The sequence below is a fragment of the Staurois parvus genome, unplaced genomic scaffold (assembly GCF_062004578.1).
Source record: "Staurois parvus isolate SC_StPar_1 unplaced genomic scaffold, SC_StPar_1.0 ptg001984l, whole genome shotgun sequence".
NCBI classification, from domain to species: Eukaryota; Metazoa; Chordata; class Amphibia; order Anura; family Ranidae; genus Staurois; species Staurois parvus.
Genome location: NW_028319780.1, coordinates 20,102 through 39,408, shown reverse-complemented (window position 1 = coordinate 39,408; position 19,307 = coordinate 20,102). Strand labels below are relative to the sequence as shown.

Genomic DNA, 19,307 nt, shown 5'->3' with positions numbered 1-19,307 from the left:
TCATGACATGGAAGGTTCATAATAGAACTTAGATGACAAAATCTTCAGTTTTACTCCAATGAGTCGATGCAAAAATGAATCCCCCCCCCCACAACAAGAACTCCTCCATCGAGTATTCTGTAGGACCTCCATGATTGGTGAGGACGGCACCGAGTCTTCCAGGCATGGAATGAACAAGTTGGCGACATACTGCAACATCGATCTTTTTCCATTCTTCAAGAACGACCTCTTTTGGACCCTGGATGGAGAGCGATGCTCAGCTTGTCTCTTCAGAATCCCCCCATAGGTGTTGGATTGGGTTCAGATCAGGAGACATACTTGGCCATGGAATCCCTTTCACCCAGTTTTGGATCGTTGTCATGTCGGAAAAGTGCCCGACGACCGAGGGCACGGAGTGATGGGAGCATCTTCTCTTTCAATATAGAGCCATACATCTGTGAATTCATGACACCATCAATGAAATGCAGCTCCCCGACACCAGCAGCACTCACGCAGCCCCACAGAAGTACACTGCCACCACCATGTTTCACAGTAGGCACCATGCATTTTTCTTTGTACTTCTCACCTTCGCGACGCCATATAGTTTTGAAGCCATCAGTTCCAAAAACATTTATCTTGGTCTCATCACTCCAGAGTGCAGAGTCCCAGTAGTCTTCTTTTTCAGCATGGGCCCTGGCAAATTCTAGGCGGGCTTTTTTTTTCATGGGCTTTAGGAGAAGCTTCCTTTGTGGATGACACCCATGCATGCCATTCCTCTGCAGTGTACGCCGTGTTGTGTCACAGGAAACAATCGTCCCAGTTTGGCTTTCTACTTCTTTAGCCAACTGCAGTGAACTTGCATGGCGATTTTCTTCAACCCTTTCCATCAGAAGACGCTCCTGTTGAGGCGTTAACTTCCGTGGACGGCCTGGGCTTCTCTGTGAGATGGTTGCAGATCCATCTTTGTTACATTTTTGTATCACTTTTGCTCCAGTATTCTGACCGATAAGTAAAGCTTTGCTGATCTTCTTGTAGCTGTCACCTTTCTTGTGGATTTTCATCAACCCTTCTCATCAGAAGACACTCCTGTTGAGGTACTAACTTCTGAGGACAGCCTGGACGTCTCTGTGACATGGTTGCAGTTCCATCTTTGTTACACTTTTGCTCCAGTATCCAGTAAGACTTTGCTGATCTTCTTGTAGCTGTCACCTTTCTTGTGTAAAGAAATTATTCTCTTTCTCTGGCCTTGTGACATGTCTCTTTCATGTGGTGCCATTGATGACAACGTAAAATGGGCGGGGTTTTCTTTGTTAAGTCACACCCTTTTATAATCACCTGTCCTCTGGACACCTGTTTAATGAATAATTAGACTCACCTGGAGCTGAATTCTCGTTCATTAGGATTTTGTTGTGTAAAATTTAGCTTTGCTCCTAAGACTTTCATTGGGGCGTGTTCATTTTTGCAACATGGTCTTGGATAAATTTGTTAGGAAAAATACTTTTTTTGTGTGCGCAAATCAACAAATCTTGTCTGCAATCAACGACCCGCATTGGTGGGAGGATTTTGTAGTATAGGGTCCCATAGAAAATGTGGATTCTGAAAGGAAAGGTTTTCTGAGCGATCTGTTGGGGTGGACGCGTGTATGTCGAGCTCTGTGTATACATTACACACGATAACGATTGTACATTGCTCTCTGCAGAGAATGAAGGTGGAAAGTTGCGGGAAATGTTCACACAAATCCTCGAAGGTTTCTAATTGAATAACTTTATTATCACATTATTATAATACAAGATTTATATGGCGCCATCAGTTTGTTGGGTTGTCTGTCCGCGGTGGAGGAGGCGGTCCCTCAATTCTTGGGCCAGTGTAGTACCAGGCCATTGCGCCCTTTGCAGAAGTCCGGCGTGGTGATATCACTCCGGGTCTCCACCGACACCAACCTCCGCCTCCCCCGCATGCTCATCTGGATGCAGTCCGTCACCTTCACAGCCAGATCCCATCTCTGCCTGCAGGAACAGAGAGGAGAGTGAGACCTCAGACACCGAGACCCCCCCCCCCACCGAGGAGACACAGATCCTGCTGTACAGCGCCGCGGTATATGTCAGAGCTATATACATGTATAATAATAGTGTGAGGGGGAGGGGGCATTAGAGTGTAAGCTCCTCCGGTACAGAGACTGATGTGACTGTGGGGGAGGGGACATTAGAGTGTAAGCTCCTCCGGTACAGAGACTGATGTGACTGTGGGGGAGGGGACATTAGAGCGTAAGCTCCTCTGGTACAGAGACTGATGGGACTGTGGGGGAGGGGACATTAGAGTGTAAACTTTTGTTTATTAAAAATCTTACAAACAAAAACATCTTACTTCAGCAAAGAAAACAAAACAGAACAAATCATATTTTAACTCCTCACCTACCGGACACTTCTACCCCCTTCCTGCCTACAGGACACTTCTACCCCCTTCCTGCCTACAGGGCACTTCTACCCCCTTCCTGCCTACCGGACACTTCTACCCCCTTCCTGCCTACAGGGCACTTCTACCCCCTTCCTGCCCACCGGGCACTTCTACCCCCTTCCTGCCTACAGGGCACTTCTACCCCCTTCCTGCCCACCGGACACGTCTACCCCCTTCCTGCCCACCGGGCACTTCTACCCCCTTCCTGCCTACAGGGCACTTCTACCCCCTTCCTGCCTACAGGACACTTCTACCCCCTTCCTGCCTACAGGACACTTCTACCCCCTTCCTGCCTACAGGGCACTTCTACCCCTTCCTGCCTACAGGGCACTTCTACCCCCTTCCTGCCTACAGGGCACTTCTACCCCCTTCCTGCCTACAGGGCACTTCTACCCCCTTCCCTGCCTACCGGGCACTTCTACCCCCTTCCTGCCTACCGGGCACTTCTACCCCCTTCCTGCCCACCGGACACTTCTACCCCCTTCCTGCCCCTCGGGCACTTCTACCCCCTTCCTGCCTACAGGGCACTTCTACCCCCTTCCTGCCTACAGGACACTTCTACCCCCTTCCTGCCTACAGGGCACTTCTACCCCCTTCCTGCCTACAGGACACTTCTACCCCCTTCCTGCCTACAGGACACTTCTACCCCCTTCCTGCCTACCGGCACTTCTACCCCCTTCCCGCCTACAGGACACTTCTACCCCCTTCCCGCCTACAGGACACTTCTACCCCCTTCCTGCCTACAGGACACTTCTACCCCCTTCCTGCCTACAGGACACTTCTACCCCCTTCCTGCCTACAGGGCACTTCTACCCCCTTCCTGCCTACAGGACACTTCTACCCCCTTCCTGCCTACCCGGGCACTTCTACCCCCTTCCTGCCTACAGGACACTTCTACCCCCTTCCTGCCTACAGGACACTTCTACCCCTTCCTGCCTACAGGGCACTTCTACCCCCTTCCTGCCTACAGGGCACTTCTACCCCCTTCCCGCCTACAGGGCACTTCTACCCCCTTCCTGCCTACCGGACACTTCTACCCCCTTCCCCCCCAGGCCAATTTCCAGCTTTCAGCGCTATCACACTTTGAATGACAATTGCGCAGTCATGCAACACTGTACCCATATAAAATTTTTTGCATTTTTTTGTGACAGAGCTTTCTTTTGGTGGTATTTAATCACCTCGGGGTTTTATTTTTTTCCTAAACCAAAAACCACAGAAAATTAAAAAAAAACAAGAAATTTTTTCTTAGTTTTTGTTATACAATTTTGTAAATAAGTGATTTTTCTCCTTCACTGATGTGCGCTAATGAGGCTGCAGTGATGGGCACTGATAGGGGGCACTGATGAGGAGGAACTGATGAGCACTGATGAGGAGGCACTGGTAGGTGGCACTGATGGGCACTGATGAGGAGGCACTGGTAGGTGGCACTGATGGGCACTGATGAGGAGGCACTGGTAGGTGGCACTGATGGGCACTGATGAGGAGGCACTGGTAGGTGGCACTGATGGGCACTGATGAGGAGGCACTGGTAGGCTGCACTGATGGGCATTGACAGGCATGACTGATGGGCACTTAAAGGCAGCACTCATATATGGCACTGATAGGTGGCACTGATCGTCAGCACTGATGGGCACTGACTGGCAGCACTGATAGGTGGCACTGATGGGTGACACTGACTGGCACTGATAGGCGGCACTGACTGGCACTGATAGGCGGCACTGAAAGGCAGCTCAGATGGACACTGACAGGTGGCACTGCTGGGGCTACACTGATGATCAGTGTACATGTCCCCTCCGAGGAATGCCGATTACCGGCTCTCCGCTCCTCTCCTCTGTCAGCGTGACAGCTCTTGAGGAGTGAAATGCAGATAACCGGCATTTCCCTGTTTACATGTGATCAGCTGTGATTGGACACAACTGATCACATGACCGAGCCGACATCTTCGGCTCTTTCTGTGGATCAGTAATCCGCTGTGTCCGAAGAACACAGCACACCGCCGATTGCCGTGCTGCGCTCTCTCTGAGCCACACATGCGCAGTGAGAATGGAAGGACGTCATATGACGTCCTATCAGAATGAGAGAACCACCTTGTGTCCGTCATTGGACTATAGAGCGGGCGGGAGGGGGTTAATATTATTATTATCTTTATATTCAGGGGCGGACTGACAACTCATGGGGCCCCCGGGCAATAGGGGATCATGGGGCCCCCGGGCAATAGGGGTTCATGGGGCCCCCGGGCAATAGGGGTTCATGGGGCCCACGGGCAATAGGGGATCATGGGGCCCCCGGGCAATAGGAGTTCATGGGGCCCCCGGGCAATAGGGGATCATGGGGCCCCTGTGTCCTTGCCCAAACTCAAAAAAGCCTATGAAAAAAGTACCAGGGGCATCTCATGGGGCCCCCTACTGACCCCGGGCCCTCAGGCAGTGCCAGAGTTCCCGAATGGTCGGGAAATGGTCGTGGGGAAAAAAAGAACAGAAATTTCATTTAAGCGCAGCGTTGCATGACCGCGCAATTGTAACGCAGAGCCGTATCGCCAAAATATGGCCTGGTCAGGAAGCGGGGGGGGAGGGGGGTAAATGCTCAGGAGGGGGAGGGGTTAAAAAGCACCTATCTATGCTACTCTGACTAGCCTCCACTCCTCCTAAATTGATGATGAAATTTGATTTTTTTTTAGTCCAAAATATAGTATTTTTCAAACAAAATTTTTTTTTTAAGTGCAAAAAATAAAAAATGCACATGCGATCAAATACCACCAAAAGAAAGCGCAATTCGTGGGGGTAAAAAAAAGGAAGTCGATGTCTTTTGGGTGCAGCGTTGCACAACCGCGCAATTGTAATGCCAAACATGGCCTGGTCCGGAAAGGGGGGCGGGGTAAATGCTCAGGAGGGGGAGGGGTAAGCACCTCGCTGGAAAGCGAATCCCGTGTCGTGCCCTGGCCACGCCTCCACTCCTATATTGATGACGAAATTTGATTTTTTTTACTGGACGTGTTTAATCGCAAAAAGTAAAAAAAATTATTTTCTCAAAATTGGCGTTTTTGTTTTGTTTTTTATAGCTCAAAAAATATAAAATATATAAAATATGAAAATAAACGCAGAGGCGGCTAAATTCCACTGAAAGAAAGCTCCATTTGTGGGGAAAAAAAGGACAGAAATTTCATTTGGGTGCAGCGTTGCACGACCGCGCAATTGTAATGCAGTGCCCAGGGGCGGACTGACAACTCATAGGGCCCCCGGGCAATAGGGGATCATGGGGCCCCTGTGTCCTCGCCCACACTCAAAAAAGCCTATGAAAAAGGTACCAGGGGCATCTCATGGGGCCCCCTACTGACCCTGGGCCCTGGGGCAGTGCCCCAGTTTCCAAATGGTCAGTCCGCCCCTGGCAGTGCCATATCACCTGGTCAGGAAGGGGGGGGGAGGGGTAAATGCTCAGAAGGGGGAGGGGTTAAAAAGCACCTATCTACTCCGACTAGCACCTCGCTGAAACGTGAATCCCACACCTCCGCTGATGACAAAATCAGATTTTTTACATTTGCATAGAGAACCACAGAGACCCAGTGTTGCCATCACTGGATCTAAAATAAGGTCTGTAATGATAATGGAAATGTTTTATTGAAAGATTTCATTACCATGGTGATGAGAGGTGAGGGGAGAGGGGAAGGAGGGAGGGGGGGGGGAGAAGGGGGGGGGGCAATAAGAAATATGCAGATTAAACGCCAACTTTAACACACAAAAAAATGTCATATTTTCCCATTTGGACGACAATAAAACGTGATTTCTGTATAAAACAAATCGCTTTTCCTTGGAGGATCCGACAGACGAGGGAGCTGTGGGGGGTGTTCAGGGTCTAGGACCCCGCTGACATCATCTCCGGACCTCCCGAGGGCCCGGTCTGTGGCCCCCGAATGGCAAGAAGAATGGAAGCCAGACAATGGGACAAGAATGCCCCCGAGAGGAGGAGCCGGAGAAATCCCACCAATGGGAACAGAGAGAGGACTGTGTTCCAGCAATCTCCAAGGTATCTGCCCATTATGAGGGGCTCCCACCATCCCTGTGCTGAGTTCCCGGGTCTGTACACCCGCTGTGCCCATTATGAGGGGTTCCCACCATCCCTGTGCTGAGTTCCCGGGTCTGTACACCCGCTGTGCCCATTATGAGGGGTTCCCACCATCCCTGTGCTGAGTTCCCGGGTCTGTACACCCGCTGTTCCCATTATGAGGGGTTCCCACCATCCCTGTGCCGAGTTCCCGGGTCTGTACACCCGCTGTGCCCAATATGAGGGGTTCCCACCATCCCTGTGCCGAGTTCCCGGGTCTGTACACCCGCTGTGCCCATTATGAGGGGTTCCCACCATCCCTGTGCCGAGTTCCCGGGTCTGTACACCCGCTGTGCCCATTATGAGGGGTTCCCACCATCCCTGTGCCGAGTTCCCGGGTCTGTACACTCGCTGTGCCCATTATGAGGGGTTCCCACCATCCCTGTGCCGAGTTCCCGGGTCTGTACACTCGCTGTGCCCATTATGAGGGGTTCCCACCATCCCTGTGCCGAGTTCCCGGGTCTGTACACCCGCTGTGCCCATTATGAGGGGTTCCCACCATCCCTGTGCCGAGTTCCCGGGTCTGTACACCCGCTGTGCCCATTATGAGGGGTTCCCACCATCCCTGTGCCGAGTTCCCGGGTCTGTACACCCGCTGTGCCCATTATGAGGGGTTCCCACCATCCCTGTGCCGAGTTCCCGGGTCTGTACACCCGCTGTGCCCATTATGAGGGGTTCCCACCATCCCTGTGCCGAGTTCCCGGGTCTGTACACTCGTTGTGCCCATTATGAGGGGTTCCCACCATCCCTGTACTGAGTTCCCGGGTCTGCACACTCGCTGTGCCCATTATGAGGGGTTCCCACCATCCCTGTACTGAGTTCCCGGGTCTGTACACTCGCTGTGCCCATTATGAGGGGTTCCCACCATCCCTGTGCTGAGTTCACTGTAATCTGTAATTAATGCTCTAAATCTGGTAAAAGCTGCAAACCGGCATTTTTTGTACATTTCGGGGGACATCAGAGCCGCCGGCCGGCAAGCGGTTGAACTTTCATTTTTGTGGTCACCATTCCTTCCTCCTTTGTCTCATCTCGGTGCTGATCTCCCAGTGACGTCTCCGCAGCCACTTCCTGTCTCATGGGGCCCCATGATCCCCTATTGCCCGGGGGCCCCATGACTTGTCAGTCCGCCCCTGGTGACAACAGTGGACCAATCCTGCACAATGGGCGTTGAAAAAAGGGCCACTCGCAGTCTCCATCGGAAGCCGGTGTGACCCGGGTGACAACGCAGAAGTACAGAAGGTGGAGCGTTGTCACCCTCACAGGAAGTAACTTCAGGTTCACATCTATGCAGGCGACGGTTGAAGGGTGTTTCCTCGGCGTTATGCGTCTTTGATGCGCCAAAGGTGGTGCGACTCTCATGTGACTTCACACACTCTGCGCTCATCAATTCGATTCAATACAAATTCCAGCATGACAACCCTCCTGCGCTTCTGATAATATACGGGGCGATGCGAAGAGTCGGTCGGCCATATTGGGAATTTCAGCAAAAATTTTCACAGTGCCTCTGCTGGTTGCCAATCCCGTCACCACAGCGCAGCTCACACAAGTTTTTGTAAAGTATTTTCATCTTTTTTATTCTATTCATATCTATTCTATTCTATCCGTTTCTATTCATTCTAATCAAAATTCGATTTTCAGAAGGCAGTTATATTCTTTCTATTCTATTCTATTCTTTGATTCTCTATTTCAGTTTTTTCTATTCTTTTGATTTTATTCTGTTCCTTTATTTTCTATGCTATTATGCTCTGTTTAACTCTATTCTATTCTATTCTTTGTTTTTCTTTTCTAATCTATTCTATTTTTTGATTTTCTAATTTAATCTTTTGTATTCTTTTCTATTCTATTCTTTGATTATCTAATACAATTTTTTATATTCTTTTGATTCTATTCTGTTCCTTTATTTTCTGTTCTATTATGCTCTTAACTTTATTCTTTTCTATTCTATTCTAATTTATTATATTCTTTTCTATTCTATTCTTTGATTCCTTATTCTAATATTTTGTATTATTTTCTATTCTATTCTTCGATCTTCTATTCTATTCTAATATATTCTATTTTTTGATTTTCTAATTTAATCTTTTGTGTTCTTTTCTATTCTATTGTTTTATTCTCTATTTCAATTATTTATATTCTTTTGATTCTATTCTGTTCCTTTACTTTCTGTTCTATTATGCTCTTAACTCTATTCTTTTCTTTTCTATTCTTTAATTTTCTTTTCTATTCTTTTCTATTCTATTCTAATTCATTATATTATTTCCTCTTCTTTTCTTTGATTCTTTATGCTAATATTTTATATTATATTCTATTCTTCAATCTTCTATTCTATTCTATTCTTTGATTTTCTATTTTAATAGTTTGTGTTCTTTTCTATTCTGTTCTTTGATTTTCTATTCTATTCTGATTGATTTTATTATTTTCTATTCTATTCTTTAATTCTCTATTCTAATTTTTTCTATTCTTTTCTTTTATTTTCTATTCTATTCTAATCTTTTCTATTCTATTCTAATTGATTCTATTATTTTCTATTCTATTCTTTGATTTTCTAATTTGTTTTTTGTATTCTTTTCTATTCTATTCTTTGATCTGCTATTCTATTCTAATCTATTCTTTGATTTTCTAATTTAATCTTTTGTGTTCTTTTCTATTCTATTCTTTTATTCTCTATTCTAATTTTTTATAGTCTTTTGATTCTATTCTGTTCCTTTATTTTCTGTTCTATTATGCTCTTAACTCTATTCTTTTCTATTCCTTGATTCTTTATTCTAATATTCTGTATTATTTTCTATTATATTCTTCAATCTTCTATTCTATTCTTTGATTTTCTATTTTAATATTTTGTGTTCTGTTCTTTGATTTTCGATTCTAATTTTTTCTATTCTCTTCTTTTATTTTCTAATTTAATCTTTTCTATTCTAATTGATTATATTATTTTCTATTCTTTGATTTTCTATTCTAATCTTTTCTATTCTATTCTAATTCATTTTAATATTTTCTATTCTATTTTTTGATTCTCTATTCTAATTTTTTCTGTTCTATTCTTTTATTTTCTATTCTGTTCTAATCTTTTCTATTCTATTCTATTTGATTCTATTCTTTGATCTTTGATTTTCTATTCTATTCTAATTGATTCTATTCTTTTGTATTATATTCTTTGATTTTCTATTCTAATCTTTTTCTATTCTTTGATCTTCTATTCTATTCTAATCTATTCTACTCTAATCTATTCTAATCTATTCTATTCTAATTGATTCTATTCTTTGATTTTCTATTCTATTTTGTTCTGTTTTACTCTATTATATTCTACTGTATTCTGTTCTATTCTTTTATTTTCCATTCTGTTCCCCCCCCCCCCATTTGTTTCTATTCTATTTTCTTATTTTCTATTCTATTTTATTCTTTTTCTAATTCCTTATTTTCTGTTCTATTTTATCCTATTCTTTTTTTTCGAATCAAATTGGTTTTTCGAATTTGTTTTCGAATTCGAACGCGTTTTTTAATGTGATTTCGAATTCGAATCGATTTGAATTTCATCCGAATTTTGTTATCTCAGATTCATTTAAATTCGTTCCTACTTCCATTCGGAATTCGGATACATCGGAATCTCCGGATAACGGAAAATTCTTCTGAATTTTCGATTCGGAACAAAGCGCACTGCATGTGTCTAACACGGGCACAAAACCGCGCAAACACGATGACGTCATAGTGTGAACGCGGCCTGAGGCTTCTATGCGATGTCAGCGATCGGCTTTGGGAATCGATCACGTGACGCAGCGGCCGGACAAGAGATGTCTATGGAGCTTCAAACCACCGCCTTCGTTTTCCTGATTGCTCGTCTCCCGTGCGTGGGTCGATCTCCAGGATTTGGCACCGGAGGGGTTACGCGGAGAGCGCAGAGGGTCGATGGCGGCGGGCGCAGGTCTCCATCTGGCCGATCGTTCCCCGGGCTCTCCCTCCTCTCCTGTGAAATATTTATAGAACGCAGACAGATCTGGGCCGAGGTGCCCCACGCGCGGCTAATGTGAACGCGGCACAGAAACGAGGGCACGGCCGCATGGTGCGCAGTGTGTGGAGGAGGGGCCACGCCCACGGCGACAGCGACAATCGCACATCCGCCTATGTTGTGACCCAGAATGGGGGGGGGGGAGGGGATGGCTGCCCAGAGCTTACAAATGTATCTGTACAACACCACAGTATATGTCAGAGCTATATCCATGTGTAATAATCATAGTGTGTGACTGTGGGGGAGGGGACATTAGAGTGCAAGCTCCTCTGGTACAGAGACTGATGTGACTGCGGGGGAGGGGACATTAGAGCGTAAGCTCCTCCGGTGCAGAGACTGATGTGACTGTGGGGGGAGGGCACATTAGAGCGTAAGCTCCTCTGGTACAGATACTGATGCGACTGTGGGGGAGGGGACATTAGAGTGTAAGCTCCTCTGGTACAGAGACTGATGTGACTGTGGGGGAGGGGACATTAGAGTGTAAGCTCCTCTGGTACAGAGACTGATGTGACCGTGGGGGAGGGGACATTAGAGTGTAAGCTCCTCTGGTACAGAGACTGATGGGACTGTGGGGGAGGGGACATTAGAGTGCAAGCTCCTCTGGTACAGAGACTGATGTGACTGTGGGGGAGGGGACATTAGAGTGCAAGCTCCTCTGGTACAGAGACTGATGTGACTGTGGGGGAGGGGACATTAGAGTGTAAGCTCCTCTGGTACAGAGACTGATGGGACTGTGGGGGAGGGGACATTAGAGTGTAAGCTCCTCCGGTGCAGAGACTGATGGGTCTGTGGGGGGAGGGGGCATTAGAGTGTAAGCTGCTCTGGTACAGAGACTGATGTGACTGCGGGGGAGGGGACATTAGAGCGTAAGCTCCTCTGGTACAGAGACTGATGTGACTGCGGGGGAGGGGACATTAGAGTGTAAGCTCCTGTGGTGCAGAGACTGATGTGACTGCGGGGGAGGGGACATTAGAGTGTAAGCTCCTCTGGTGCAGAGACTGATGTGACTGTGGGGGAGGGGACATTAGAGTGTAAATTTTTTGTTTATTAAAATCTTGCAAACAAAAAACATCATAAAAATCATATTTACATATATACAGAATAAAAATATGTATTTTTAAACAAAACCAGCTTACTTCAGCAAAATAACAAATCCTGACCGTCACCTAAACACCCCCTCAGGCTAAGAAACGATTAAACATTCACCCCATACATTGATCCCACACATTCATCCCATACATCGATCCCATGCATGCAGCCTTTCTTCAAAAATCTGATGTTACAAAATCTAGGGGACGTGAAAGGACAGAAAGAGAAGCCACGCCCCCAGAGACTGACAGACAGCAGCTACGGGGACCTGACATTCCTCCACGCCTTTGTCCAGGCTCCCGGCCGCCACCTGTCCTTCTCAAGACCCCGAATCTTCCCAACCTCACCCAGAATGTTGTTCACCACCACCTCGACAGGAAGGACTTTTTTGCGAATGGAAACCTGACACCGTGCATTCCACGTGTAGTAACGGACTACTAAGCTAACTAGAAAAAGTGTCTCAAAATCAAAATCCCGGTGAGTCTGAAAGGCACCGTAAGACCACTCCGCGTAACTCAAGCGGGAAAGGAAAGGGATCCCCAGAGCCCCACCCACCCGCTTGTAGACTTCTATATTGAAGGGGCACTGAAGCAAGAAATGGTCCATCGTCTCCTCCACCCCACCTCACTCCACTCTTGGACAACCACGGTTCTCCGCAGAGCGATGCTTCAGGTTGCCCTTCACATAGAGTCTGCCATGGAACGAGAGCCAGGCCAAATCCCGAAACTTTAAAGGGATTCTCTCCAGATTCATCAAACGCAGACCCTCCCTCATAACTGGGCCTGGGCAATCCCTCAAGGCCAATGGCTCGCTAAAGGCAGATTCAACAACCCTCCTCTCCAGGGCCTTCCTAGGAAGAGATTTAATTTCCTCCGCCGTCACTCGCCATTGCCGAAGCATTTTCAGACACGGGGCAACATAAGCCGGGAGCTTACCATGTTGGACCCTCAGGCTTTTCACTGGCCCACCATTCTCCCAGCTCCGTAGAAAAGGCCTAAACCAGGACTGAAAAATACCAACCCACCCAGGCGGTTCCTCTGCCAGCATGCTACCAAAATTATGTTTCAAAAACATCAGAGAAAAGAAAACCACCGGGTTGACCATACCTAGGCCACCCATCCGCCTGGGAAGGTAGGTTACAGACCTCTTAATGAGGTTCAGTTTGTGCCCCCATAACAGCTGGAAGAAACAACTGTAGATCCTCGCATAGAGAGACACTGGCAAAACACAGACAAAGCTGACATACAGAAATACCGGGATCAGGTAAGTTTTAATCAGGTCAATCCTTTCCCTGTAAGAGAGTTTCCAATCCTTCCAGCTGGCCACCTTGGCATCGGCATCTTGTAGCCTGCTTACCCAATTTGCAAGGCCGTAATCACCGGGACCAAATCTGATGCCTAATACTTTAATTTCCTGCTGGGGCTCTGGGAAGGCGTCCGGAAGGGTAAAGCCTTCACCTTCCTCTCCCATCCAGAAAACCTCACTCTTATCCTGATTGATCTTTGAGCCAGATGCCTCAGCATACTGTTCCATCACCGAGACCACCTCCTCCACCTCCTGCCTCAGCATACTGTTCCATCACCGAGACCACCTCCTCTGCCTCCTGCGTCCCGGAGATGAAAACAGACACGTCATCAGCATAGGCCACGACCCTCAGAGGGGGCTCCCCAGGAATGCCCAAAGGAACTCCACACAACGGTCCGCTCTCTAACCTCCGAATGAAGGGATCGATTACAAACGCATATAGCAGAGGACTCAAAGGACACCCCTGACGCACACCTGAGCCAACCTCAAAGGGTCGTCCAATCCAACCATTCACAAGCATGAAGCTTTCAGCCCCTCTGTATAAGGTCTTTAGCCAATCGATAAAGCCCCCCTCCAGGCCATACTTGCCAAGAAGCAGCCATAGATACTCATGATTGACTCGATCAAAAGCTTTGGCCTGATCCAATGCCAGCAGGAACTTTCCCCAGCCTGCAGCCCTGCACCGCTCCAGGGCCTCCCGGACAGCTAACACCGCTGAAAAAGTGCTTCTTCCCTGAACCGAACAGTGCTGATGGCGAGAAAGTAAATTGCCCGCAACAGACGATAAACGCCAGAAAATAATTTTTGCCAATATCTTCCTATCAACATTGAGAAGGCTAATGGGCCGCCAATTCTCAATTCTCGAGGAATCCTTACCCTTTGACAGAAGAATCACTGCAGATTGTCGCATGGAGGGAGAGAGCGAACCCTCTCTCAGACAGCCATTAAACACCTCCACCAAATATGGGGCCAGAGTCACCTTAAAGTGCTTATAAAACTCGGCTGTCAATCCGTCTGGCCCAGGCGACTTCTTCATGGCAAGCTGATCAATAGCTTTCACCACCTCATCTGCCGTGATGTCCTCTGTCAAACTCACAAGAGAACTGCCATTTCCCAGTCCTGGAGTAGAGTCCAGAAAACCCGACATGCTCGCTCGATCGAGGTCCCTCCTACCCAGGAGGTCAGCATAATATGACCTGGAGGTTTCCAGGATCCCTGACTTGGACTTTGTCAGGGAACCCGTACTGTCAACCAGGCCTACAACTGACTTAACTGCTCTACCTTGTTTGCAGTTCTGGTAAGGGTCGGGCGAGTGATATTTCCCATAATCCCTCTCCAGAACCAAAGAGGCATGCCTGTCATATTGACACTGCCTGAGCAAGAGTTTAACCTCAGAGATCGCTTCTGGATCTCCATTATTCGAGACAAGCCGATCGAGCTTCCTCCGCAGACGCTGGTAGGTGACATACTTATCAAGCTGTTGATTCCTTCCTATGGCCTTGAAAAACCCAACGATCCTTCGTTTTGTAAGCTCCCACCACTCAGACTTACTGCTGCAAACGTCCATGATTGATACCTGTGCCTGAAAAAAATCCTCAAAGGATTGACTCACCTTCTCATCGTCCAGGAGTGCCGAATTCAGCTTCCAGGTACCCCTCCCCTTAGGTGGTGTATCGGGGCCACTCAGAGTCACAGACAGAATACAGTGATCGGAAAACTCTACCGCCTGACACACTGGTGCCGAGAAGGCGGAGTTCCCCTTTAAAAAAAACCTATCTATTCTACTCTGACTGGAACCTCGCTGAAAAGTGAATCCCGTGTCGTCTGGGCAGCAATGAATGTGCACATCAACCAGACCTGCCTCTCTAGCTATTTTGTTTAAAAAAAACCCGTCACAGTCCAGCCTGACTCCGGTCCCTCTCCTGTCCTTAGTCCTAGTGACGGTGTTAAAGTCACCACCGAAGACAACTTGCTGGGCTGTAAAAAGGAAAGGCTTGATCTTCATGAAGAGGCATTTCCTGTCCCATTTTGTCTGGGGCCCATAGATGTTAATCAGGCGCAGGTCCTGCCCCCCCATGGAGACGTCTAAGACCATGCATCTCCCCATTTCTACCTCAATAATCCGCCGACAGGTTACCATGCCGGAAAAAAGTACCGCAACTCCAGTGTAAGGCTCGGCCGCAAGAGACCAGAAGGAGGGGCCGCGCCTCCACTCCTTCTTCGCCATATGGACATCCCCCAAACTGGACAACCTGGTCTCCTGCAAAAAGAAAATGTCAGCATCAAACCTGCTGAGCAAAAATAAGGCCATGTTACGAGCGCTTACTGATTTTATGCTGGCGACATTAATGGTCGCCACCTTCAAAGGAGTGGGAACCGCCATCAGGATGATCGAGGTACCCGTTTCTTAGCCTGCTTACCCCCCTCCCTACTTGGAGACCCTACACGCTTCATAGTCCTCTGTGTTTCCTCCTCCATGGAAACCAGAGACTCATCCCCTGAAGATCCCTCATCCTCCACCTCAGATAACACTTCAAATGTGTTTGACACCTCCACCCTCCCAGGGTCAGGTACAGGCACATCCTTCTTCCGCTTCTTCTTCCCAGACTTCCTTTTTGCCTCCAACCACTCCATATCATCATTTGATAAACCGGCCCGCAAAGCCCCCTCCCCTTCCCTTCCACCATCACCAACAACATCATCCACCCCACTCTCTCCACTCACCACAGCAGTCCCCCCAACCTTCACCCCAACACCCCCACCATCATTCACTCCACCCCCCAGCGCCTCACGCGCTCTGACCCTCCGACGCCGGGGAGGGGGGGTCGGTGCAACCATACACATTGGTCCAGTTCCCTCCACAGCCCCCACTACCTCTGGGGAAACTGACACAGGAGGATCAGACACAACATCCACGGACACTGACTCAGGGGGCACAACACACGGAGATGACACATTAGAGGGACCATCAGACACTGGGACCACAGGGACAGAGACATTGGGGACCCCTGGCACAGCCTCCCTCTCCTCTGCCTCCTCCATGTCCAGACGAAAAAACTCTTCCACCAAAGCTGACTGGTTGTGCATGGCCTCAGGGCACCGGTTGTATGAATGGCCAACCTTATCACACAGATTGCACCTGATGATATTACAATCCTTAGCCAGGTGCCCCAGATCCTGACATAGGGAGCACTTCATCTCTGGGCATGAGGAGGCCAAGTGACCCCGAGAACCGCACTTATTGCAGAGCTTGGGCTGCCCAGGGTAGAACACCACAATCCTGTCCTTCCCAATGAAGGCTGAGGAGGGCAGATGCTGGACCACATTCCCACACACATACAACCTCATCTGCACCGACCACCCACCAGTCCATATCCCTCTCTCATCCACAATCTTCTTCAGGGGTGCAAGTAGCTCCCCAAATCTCCTCAGCCAGACAGCCAAGTCAGCCGAAGGAATGGACTCATTCCGTACTAGAATGGTGACCGTCTTCACTAGAGGTTGGCGTGAGACCACCTTTGGGACGAGTCCCCTCCACTCCGGCAGACCCTTATACATGTGTTCATACTTCTCCCAGAATATATCCAGAGACTCGGGGCGCACAAAGGACAAATCATATTCATAGGATCCTACAGGGCTGATCAAGGCGAAGATGTCATCCGCCCTAAACCCCATCTCCAAAATCCTGTCCACCACCGACATCCTGACCGGGGGAGCACCCCCACCTTCCCATCTGAGCTGCACCAAATTCCTCCTCCTGAAGGACAGGGGTGCAGATGGCAGACCTGCAGCAGACCTCCCCCCAGAGCTGACAACATGATGTAACCCCCTCCTCCCAGCCAGAGCCCCAGCATAGGTCTTATTTGCAGCATTAGATGTAGTGGACCTTAAAGCTGCACCCCGCCCATTGGTTGCAGGAACCTCAGAGCCCCCGCTCTGCAGACCACCATCAGAGGCAGCAGCAGTCCCTCCATCCACCAACACACAGGCATTCCCCTTTCCAGCATTGCAAGCACTCTTATCATCCATATGTTTCCTTTCACTCGTGGCACTACTGCTCCCAGCAGACCCACTCACACCAGATGCTCCTGTCTCCCCCTCCCCCAACATACTCCTCTTAGGCAAAAGCCTTCCACTCCTGGTCACTCTCCCCTGGGTTTCAGCAACCCCTTTCAGAGTGCTGCTGACAATTTCCCTCCCACCATTTTCTGCTGCATTTGCAGCCATCAGCAGAGGTTGTCCAGCAATAGTCTCAGATCCCCCCTTTACCTTCCCCCCAGCAGAGTCCACAGTCACAGGGTTCCTGGTATCAGAGTCCTCAGTCCCAGCAGAGTGCAGTCCTGCAGGCACAGCAGCCATCTTCCCTGCAGAGCTCTGTGCACACACAGGAGGATTTCCCTCCAAAACACTGCAGTGCACATGGCTGTCCACACTGGAGTCCAAAATGGCACTTTTAATAAAGCGTGGCTTTTCTGTTTTTTTCTCCTTTACAGGACCAGGTACAGAGTCCTCACCGTCATCTTCATCCTCAGAGTCCTCAGAAAAACGGAAAGTTCTTCCAATTAGGGAAGACTCCAATTCCTCAATGTACTTTAGCAGCCCTCCACCATATTCCTCTACCTCCTGTGCTGTTCCTCCAGCTTGCTGTGGAGGGAGGGGGGCAGAGGCTGACATTTCCTCCAGGGAAGCAGATCCTGAGGTGGATGGGATAGCAGGGGCAGCATCCAGGACCCCCTCCTCACTCTCCACCCGTACTGCCACCGCCGATGCTGGATCCTTACCGGAGTCTCCCTTCATCTTCCTGAACCTTTCCTCATTCCGGAACTTTTCTCTGAAAGCTCCGCTCTTCTCCTTCAGCGTCTTTACCAGATTCTGCTGCTTCTTAATGGCGACCTCCAAACCCTTCATCTCCGGCTTCATGCTCTGCCTCTTGCTGCTCCATGACTTGTCATGGAGAACTTTCTTCTTCTTGTAGTCAGTTTTCAGACTCACCAACTTTTCCTCCTCCTTTGCGATTCTCACCAGATAATCAGCAACCCGTTCTCTAAAGACAGGGAGGGATTCCCCACTTTTAGGGCCACAGCCAAGGTCTTCAGGTGCTGGTGAAGTATGGGAAGGCAAGCTGGGTCCCTCAGGGGGAGCATGGTCTGAGCCTAGCCCAGAAGAGGCCATGTTTCTGGTGCCAGGCGAGCAGGCCTGGCCCCCTAGTGTCTGGAGAGGGAGAGCAACTGCAGCACAACCTCTCTGGTGCAGAGTGTAAGCTCCTCTGGTACAGAGACTGATGTGACTGGGGGGAGGGGACATTAGAGTGTAAGCTCCTCTGGTACAGAGACTGATGGGACTGTGGGGGAGGGGACATTAGAGTGTAAGCTCCTCTGGTACAGAGACTGATGGGACTGTGGGGGAGGGGACATTAGAGTGTAAGCTCCTCTGGTACAGAGACTGATGTGACTGTGGGGGAGGGGACATTAGAGTGTAAGCTTCTCCGGTGCAGAGACTGATGGGTCTGTGGGGGGAGGGGGCATTAGAGTGTAAGCTGCTCTGGTACAGAGACTGATGTGACTGCGGGGGAGGGGACATTAGAGCGTAAGCTCCTCAGGTGCAGAGACTGATGGGTCTGTGGGGGGAGGGGGCATTAGAGTGTAAGCTCCTCTGTACAGAGACTGATGTGACTGTGGGGGAGGGGACATTAGAGCGTAAGCTCCTCTGTACAGAGACTGATGTGACTGTGGAGGAGGGGACATTAGAGTGTAAGCTCCTCTGGTACAGAGACTGATGTGACTGGCTCAGTGTTCTCTGTATTATGAGAATGAACAGTGACTAGTAGGTTGTGCTGGGACTTGTAGTAGCTGAGAGCGGCAGGTAGAAGGCAGCTGTGTGGGTTTATCAGTGGGAAGGTGAGATGCACATCCTCACGGTGAGTGTTAGGTGTATGACAGTCGCCGGTATCGTGTTGGATGGTTGCCATGGTAACAATGGAGGTGGCAGAATCTTGGCAGTCCTTTCCCTGCTGAGCCATGGGCTGTGTGAAGATAAATGATCCTGTGCTTCAGATGAGCAGGCTGATCCTTGAATCCCAGAGGAGGCCTGAATCCCTAAATACGGATTGCGGTATGTCAGTGATTATATACATGAATTATAAGGAGGAGGGTGCAAGGAGGAGGGTGCTGAAGACTTGTAGGAACATCCATAACTCTTAAAATTCATATCATAGTTCAGCACCATATAATGGACAGCTCCAACACCTATGTGAGAAGGTCCTTCTCCACTGACCACCTATACGGGAAGGTCCTTCTCTACTGACCATCTATACAGGAAGGTCCTTGTGCATTGACCACCTATAAAGGAAGGTCCTTCTCTACTAACCACCTATACAGGAAGG

The 19,307-nt window shown here is 48.8% G+C and overlaps 1 protein-coding gene across 1 annotated transcript; it reads right to left on the bottom strand.

Moving 5' to 3' along the window:
• Positions 1 to 1,727: 1,727 nt before the first annotated feature.
• On the bottom strand, positions 1,728 to 17,969 carry LOC149433080 (uncharacterized; the record flags this gene model as incomplete). The annotated part of the gene is made up of 2 exons (XM_089664677.1): positions 1,728 to 1,985; positions 17,195 to 17,969. Coding segments are annotated over 2 exons (868 nt in total), but the record flags the coding sequence as incomplete, so codon positions are not given.
• Between the last annotated feature and the right edge of the window lie 1,338 nt (positions 17,970 to 19,307).